Raw genomic sequence first — 8,030 nt, forward strand, 5'->3', positions numbered from 1 at the left:
GACCCCGGTACTCTAGCTGCATTCTTAGCCTTGGGTACCTTCAATTAGACCATCTGCACCGGGCGCTAAGTTAGCCCAGATTAGGGCACTTAGTTCAACCCCGCACCCGCATTGGGTTGGATCAGCCAGGGATCAACTTGTCCCAGAGCTCCGTTTGGAGCTAGTGGGGTCTAAATTTCAACCCCACTAATCCTGGGACTAATATCAAATTGAATATTCATCATGCTTTTCAGCATGAACTTTATGTGTTTAGGTGCCAAACACATAACATCTGGGCACCTAAAAACATGACCTCCAACAGCTCGGACCCACTAATCCCAACCTATGAGGATGGCCAATTGGATTAGCCTATTCCAATCATAATTGGAGCTAGTTTAGCCCAGGCTAATCTAGCAAAGGATGCAGATGCTTTTAGAGCATCCACATTGGTGCGAGTGTAACAGATCCACTTACCCCTGGATTAGCGCTAATCCTGCCCAGCAACCGCATTGATGTGGGACAAAAAGCTGTGTAAGTATGTTGTATGCACCTACAGCTTATGTAAGCTGTGTTTGGTGCATACTTTTGGGTGGGGAGGAGTGTCTGCATGCAGCGCTTACTCCCACGATTAGCAAGGAGTAAATTTACTCCTGCTTACTCCAAATTGTGCTCCTGGGAGGAGTTTAGTCCGATTAAATCCCCCCCAATGTGGTTGCCAAGGAGGATTAGTTAAGCTCATCCCCCCTTAATCTGCAACCAATGCAGACGCTCTTGGTGGGGTCTACATCTAGACCCCACTAGCTCCAAACGGAGCTCCAGGTCAAGTTGATCCCAAGTTAATCCAAGCTGATGCGGATGTGGGGGTGAACTGAGTGCCCTAATCCGGGCTAACTTAGTGCCAAATGCAGATGCTCTTAGAGCATCCGCATCCATGGCTAGATTGGCCTGGGCTAACTAGCTCGGATTAAAATTGGAATAGGCTAATCCAATTGGCCATCCGTATGGGTGGGGATTAGCGGGTCCAAGGCTGTTGGAGGTTATGTGTTTAGGTGCCTATATGTTATTTGTTTGGCACCTAAACAAATAAAGTTCATGCTAACAAGCATGATGAATATTCATTTTGTGATTAGTCCCAGGATTAGTGGGGTCTACATTTAGACCCCACTAGCTCCAAACTGAGCTCCGTGTTAAGTTGATCCCCAGTTGATTCAACCCAATGCGGGTGCGGGGTAGAACTAAGTGCCCTAATCCGGGCTAACTCAGCGCCCGGTGCAGAAGGTCTAAGAGGCTGAACTCGTTGCTCCATCTTAGGTTCAGCCACGTCAGCAGATGGAAAAAGGCAGCCCAAGCAAATCAGACTACAAGACCCGTAAGTACCATTCCTTGGACTTGTCCCAGCTAGGATAGTGGAGACTAAAGCAACACCGCAACCGCTGCGCTGCCACAGCGGGAAGCGCAGCGGTTTTGGACCCGCTTCGCTAAAGCTTTTGGCAGCGGGTGAACCGCTGCGGTTTTCGCTACTCGATACAGGAGGAAAAAAAAAACAGATTTCAGCGGCGCGCAGCGGGTCTTCCGCTGCGCTAACCGCTGAAAAAGCGCAAAATCGCTGCGCTATGCGCTGAAACGCGCGCTGAGCGCTGAAAAGCGGCGAATTTACCTGAAATTCTGATAATCCTGCCCACAAATCAGTTAAGGTTTTTTTTTGTGCATCTTTTTTCTCCGCTCTCACTACCATTTACAGCAAAAAGCGGCTCAGCGGGAAAAAGTGCCGCAGCTCTCTGTGCTAGAACCGCTTTCTGCAGCGAAAAGCTGCTAAAAGCAAAGAAAAGCACTCCCAGCCGCTGTGCCGCTTTCACTGTGCTATTTTGCAGCAAAAGCGGAAAAAAATTGCTGCGCTATTTAACAATGAAAATCTGTGCAGCGTTATTTTTGCTTTGCTGACGCTGAAAACAGCGTCTACCCGCTGACGCTTTTGCTTTTTGGCGCCAGGAAAAGTGTACGGCCGCTGCGCTTTGCTAATTTGGCACTTTTATCAGTGAAGCGCAGCAGTTGCGGTGTTGACTAAACTTAGAGGACTGCTTTGTCTTCTTTAGCTCACCCCAATCTGACGCCACTCAAAACCAATTTGGTCCCAGCCTCAGCAAAAGAATCTCCTTCACAGGAGGTAAGTATTCTTTGCTGCAGAGCCCAATCACAGAGATGGTAGCTAATTTCTTGCTCTAGGGAATGACAGACAAGAGCAGCACCAATAAGCTTAGAGCTCATATTGGATAGATTCAAGAACAAGCACCATTGAGTCAAGTGAGAGTGTTGGATTTCTTTCTCACTTATTTCTGCCTCATGTTCCCCAATCCCAGTTTTTGCCCTCTATCCACCTTGCTTGTCACTCACATGCTCTCCTTTTAGCTCAAGTCATGCCATGCTCCTACTTCAGCTTGTGACCTTGATCCCTGATCTGATGTGTTGTCTAGCTTTCCTGATCTACTGTGCTTGTACCGTGCGCGCGCGCTCTGTCTATGATAGTGTGAATGTCACCTGTTTCCTTGTGCCAAGTTCCATCACCTTCCATTGCCTTCCATTGTTTTTCCTTGCATATTCATTGTGTTCCAACCCACAAGTCTGCCCTGTGTACTTAGCCTATATCTACCATAGCCTAACCCAGTGCAATATCACCATTGGTTCTTCTCCTAAAAATCCCTATTGCGCCCCTCTTGAGCCGCATCCGGTGAGCCAGTCATCCTCACTGCCCCCCCATCTCAAGCATGCTCTTTGCCTAAGCTCATCTGACTCTTTGTGCCTTGAAGTCAAAAACTGATCACTAATGCACCTTACTTGTTCCAGTGATCAGAAGTGCTGATATAGTTTTGCAGCTAGCAAACCCAACTGCTTAAGCAGACATATCAATTAGCATTTCCTTTTTATCTCTCTCTCTCTATATCACTCATAGGTGGCTAGAAGAATTGCTCTTAGGTACATTGTACTTCCTGTATATTTTCCTGTCTCATGTCTCAAGCATACTGGATTGTGTCAGAAACCAATCACTAATGCACCTTACTTGTTCCAGTGATCAGAAGTGCTGATATAGTTTTGCAGCTAGCAAACCCAACTGCTTAAGCAGACATATCAATTAGCATTTCCTTTTTATCTCTCTCTCTCTATATCACTCATAGGTGGCTAGAAGAATTGCTCTTAGGTACATTGTACTTCCTGTATATTTTCCTGTCTCATGTCTCAAGCATACTGGATTGTGTCAGAAACCAACATAGATGTTGAACCCATGACTCCAAACTTCATGAGTGTTGCTTTAACCACTAAGCTAAGTGCGCTGATGCATGCTAGGCTCATTTTAGTCTAGACATTATCCACTGTTATGCTTGTATGTAATCCTGGGATGACAAGTCTTATTGACATTGCTTATCACTATATCAGGACCATCAAGTCTAACAAAGAGTGGGTGTCAGAATGCTTAGAGTAGGAACAGAATATAACAGATTGACCTCTCATGATTACTGAAATACACACTCTTAGTTGTGTGAAATCTTTCAATGGTGGGCCACCATTGAGTTGTCTTTGACTTCATGAGTCAACAGGGGTAGTGATTGGTCTCAACAAACAAACACTATGTAGCCAATCACTGGGTCAATCACTTGGAGGGTCGGAATTGGATATCATACAATTCATATTTTCTATAACAAAAACAACAATGCAAAAAAATCAGCATAACAGCAGCTTTTTGACTTTGGGCAATGTGAAACATGAAAACTTCAGAGATGTCAAAAAAATTGTCTTCTTCTTGGTAGATGTTGTCACAAGTAAAAACAAAAAAGGTTAAATTAAAATCTAAAATTCTATGGAAATCAACGGGCGCTATAATTTGTAGGTGGATCACAACCTGATAACGGTCTAATCGGGTCAAGATCTCCCGGAGTGGCGCAGATAGCCCATGGTGAAACCTTTTCGTCATACTCTACATTTTCGTGTAAATTATCGAGAGCGATGTGTATATTGTCGGCAACAATAGATCCCTTGGAGCTCCTATCATTCAAGCCCTTCAAGATGCCTCTCTGCTGTTCCGGGATTGGATCTGCAGCGCAAGCTGGAGGACGATATGGTGGGTCTAGCCTATTTGTCTTCTTTTGAGCACGTATGATATGATGTGAGTTGACGTTGAGAATCAGAAGGATACTTCGGGGAAGTGGAGAAATGGAGAAATGTCAGGCGATGTGTGTTCACTTCATAGATTGCGAAGTTATGGCTTACATGTTCGCCATGACCGCCAGTGGATCATTCAAGCCCTTCGAAATGCAGAAAGACCAGATTTGAGATTCACATTTTCGAGCAAAGCAAACCAAACAGAAAACCAATGGATTTACATGGTAAGTGATCTCACGCCTAGTCAGATCGGTCATGAAGTTATCCACGTTGCGAGTAAGCTAAAACCCATTTGGACGAAGCACAAGTTCAAATCAATATCCACAGACTGGCTCAATCCCCAGAAAGAGAAACACTCACCATCAGAATTAGGGGTGGCAAATGTAGCGTAGTGCTAACATACACGCATAAGGCATGCGAAACTAATCTTCGTCGATCACGGTTTAGTTTTCTACTGATTGGGTTTTTCTTGACCGGTTTCACTGGCCCTAGGGCAGCTTCGACATTTTCTGACGGAGACGATCTGTCATACAAGCCTCTAAAAGAAATCCAGAGTAGAGGCGCGTAAATCTGCGAGGGATAAAACTTTCTGTCAAGCTCGACTGCTAACCACAACCGGGAGTATTCAACTTTTGACTTACGACTATCAGTAGACAAGTATCAATGCAGTAGATGATCAGGCCGTGACGAAGGTTGTTGGCCACTTCGAGCTGAAACCACGTACACTAGTCAGCTTGAGGGATCTCATTCAGAAAACAATCTTGGCTTAAGTAGTACGTGGTTACTCACTCGGAGCGGCGCGAGTTTCATCGCTGACTGGAGCTGCCCCAAATCGCTGGATGCGCTGAATGCACCGACTTTGTGCGGATCATAAGCATTGGCCTTGTGGTGTAGCATTGAAGATAAATTTATTACAATAGTCTCCATTTCGCGCAAGTTCTTGTACGCTTTGACATAAGTCCAGGTCATGAAGGCTTTGGGATGCCACAAATATTAATTGTAACAGTCAATTCATGCTCGGTATGCTTGTCGGAATGTGGGAAAATATACCTACGCAACGGTATGAAAGCGACGCCCACAAAGAAGGTATGGTAGACCCATTTGATAAGTCTTTGTAACCTCTCTCTATTCATGTTAGAAGCCCAGTTTGAGTTCCAAAAGATCATAGCACACTGGCATGCACAAAACGACAAAAATGCTTTTTCGACAAGATGGTCACATTAGTCTGATTTGCCCCCAAACGAAAAGGTTAAGGGTATATGCAACGAACTAGTACCCACCCCTGGAAAAGTTATATAATAATGTTAGTGGCGTATCCTTTGAACCTTTGCGATTGACAATTGCTTGACTGACCAAGATCCGAGAAGAAGCGGGAAGAATTTGTGACAAAATATCAAAAGAATTGTTGAACCCCTGGGTTGATATTTCCCTTCAGAAAGCAATGAGGACAGCATGGTGTATACTGTGGCTGTTAGGTTTCCATACGATGATCAGTTGAATGACGGCCAGAGCCGGGTTAAACTCGGAGGTATTTTTAACTTACGTGGTGCGTAGAAAAAATAGACTAGTCCTGAGGAGCAGGAGATATCAACAACAATCAGACTAACTGTGGAATTGGAGACAACAGGGACATGTTTAGTTCAAAGGTTGCCTTATCACTGAAACAATTTCTATCATGAATTGAGCGAAACTACCAACGAGTATTACGCCTTAACTTGAACCAAGGGCTGATCCTAGATCTTTGATACAAGAGATACACAGCTTGGAAGAATATACTTAATCAAATTGATTCCCTTGAACTCAGCGGATCTCCGTGATCAGATTTGTTTGCCAACACCAAGGACTATAAAGACTTACAGAAAATAGAACACCACGGAGGCAATTTTCAATCTGCGTGACCAACGTGGACTTGTGGGAGGCTAAAAGAATCGGGTCACGTCAGCTTTGTTCAGTGATGTCATCGTTCGGTAGCGGCAAAAATTTAGAGAAAAGGGTCGGAAAAGTAGTAACCTGAAGCAACTTCTCCAACATCTTCGCAATGGCATCATATGGATTGACATCAGGAGGTGACTCGGCAGCATCAACAAGATTCGATATTTCGCTAGGCATTGGGCTGAGGTATATGGACCATAAATATCAGGCTGATGGGGTTTGCCAAGCAAGCGAAGAAAATTGAATGGGACACCACTATCTGCGTATGAAGCTGTATAAAGGATATTTATTCCTCATCGAGTTATCCACGGACCAGGTTGCGCAAACCACTTGACCATGCAAACCTTTGGGACTTGGCGTCGGCGACCATTAAGTCTCATGTCTGTGTATTATGTACAAACCTGATGTCCAACAAAGTTTGATTGTTGAGAGCCACAATTGTATACAACGTGTAATTCATTGGGAGAACATGAGGTCTGCCAGGGTCTGCCCTTCGGAATTCAGACAGGTTCCACCAGAATTTCCAATGAAAAACGCGGCACGTCGGCATGAGTAGAAGTATGACACGGCATCATCGGCATGGTTAATGGACATATCTAATGGGGCAATCGGGGGTCGGGGTTTCTTATTCGCTCCTTTCGCACACTCTACAGGAGATGAGAATTGTCTGCACATAAAAAAAGACCATCTTTGTGCATACAGCTGATGTGTGAAAGGTTGCTGTTTTCCGCGCTTGTTTATTTTTTTTTGCGACCCAAATTTTTTTTTTCACCCCCGAATATTTTTTCCCCCGGCGGGGAAGCCCTGGTCACGCCCCGGCCTCCTCAGCTCACCAACAACACCGGCCGGCCGCAAACCATCAATCCCGCCAAATCTCAACCACCAACGATCAAGCCCGCTAAACCTCGGCCGCATACTGTTGGAACCATCCAGCGACAAAAAATTAAATCAGCTGGTGAGTGTATCTTTCAACTCAATTATTCAGAAGAGCCGGCCAAATCTCATCTCCGTGTACTGATTTTTTTACGATTTGTAGAGATGGGTTATCGCAAGTACTCTGCTGAGTTCAAATACTCAGTTATCAGAGCTGCACTCGATGGGAAGACTCTAGCCGAGATCAACACCTCGTTAGCCTCTTCGATCAGTGTCGATTCTCTTCGCTGATGGACAAATCTGTACGAAAGGACACGAGCTGTTGTATGTGATCCCTCCACGTATGAAACCCAAGGCCGGCCATTTGAATTGCTGGACGAAGATGTTGATTTCATCAGAGAGATGATTGCCGAAAAACCGACCGTGTATCTCGATGAAATCCAGCGGGCGTTAGTCGAGGAGCATGGGATCTCGGTCTGCCTAAAAACCATTTCTAAAACCCTTCACAAGCGACTAAACATGTCCAAAAAAACAATTAGAACTGTAAACCCTTGTCAGGACCCCAAAGCCAGGGCTTTTTACATCTCGCGGATCAGCTGTGTGCCAGCCTCCTATCTAGTATTTACAGGCACGTAATTTCCATCTAGTAACAACCTGAACCTTTTCTAATACTTAATTATTTCATTCTTAGATGAATCGGGAGTCTCGCTTGAGGTGGCAATGCGAACGAGAGGCTGGGCTCCGGTTGGCCAGAGAACCGCAAGGGTGCCGCGCGAGAGGAGCACCCATCAGTACAACATCATCCCAGCTATTGCCTCCGATGGCTTGGTTGTGCACATGGTCCAGGAAGAAACGATGAATCGGACATCGTTTGAATTTTTCCTGGAACACATTCTGGTCAGCAAAGCAATTTATTTCTCTTCTGGGCTTCGTTGCTGATGCAAGTTTTTGGATCAGGTCCCATCAATGAACCCATTTCCTGGACCTTGTAGTGTGCTTGTCATGGACAATGCACAGATTCACCACCACGGTCGCATCAAAGAAATAGTCGAGGCACGCGGGTGTCTTTTACAGTATCTTCCTGCTTATTCACC

The 8,030-nt window shown here is 45.2% G+C and overlaps 2 protein-coding genes across 2 annotated transcripts; both read right to left on the bottom strand.

Annotated features, from left to right (window-relative positions):
- Positions 1-3,836: 3,836 nt before the first annotated feature.
- Positions 3,837-5,100, bottom strand: PtA15_18A357 (uncharacterized protein; the record flags this gene model as incomplete). Its single annotated transcript, XM_053164887.1, has 6 exons — positions 3,837-4,164; positions 4,240-4,274; positions 4,353-4,412; positions 4,492-4,701; positions 4,773-4,841; positions 4,921-5,100. 6 exons carry the CDS (start codon positions 5,098-5,100, stop codon positions 3,837-3,839), a joined length of 882 nt encoding a protein of 293 aa, XP_053028852.1.
- An 884-nt stretch (positions 5,101-5,984) lies between these two features.
- PtA15_18A358 (uncharacterized protein) lies at positions 5,985-6,240 on the bottom strand (the record flags this gene model as incomplete). The annotated part of the gene is made up of 2 exons (XM_053164888.1): positions 5,985-6,050; positions 6,142-6,240. The coding sequence occupies 2 exons, from the start codon at positions 6,238-6,240 to the stop codon at positions 5,985-5,987; spliced, it is 165 nt and encodes a 54-aa protein (XP_053028853.1).
- Between the last annotated feature and the right edge of the window lie 1,790 nt (positions 6,241-8,030).

Source organism: Puccinia triticina, chromosome 18A (genome assembly GCF_026914185.1).
Source record: "Puccinia triticina chromosome 18A, complete sequence".
Classification (NCBI taxonomy): Eukaryota; Fungi; Basidiomycota; class Pucciniomycetes; order Pucciniales; family Pucciniaceae; genus Puccinia; species Puccinia triticina.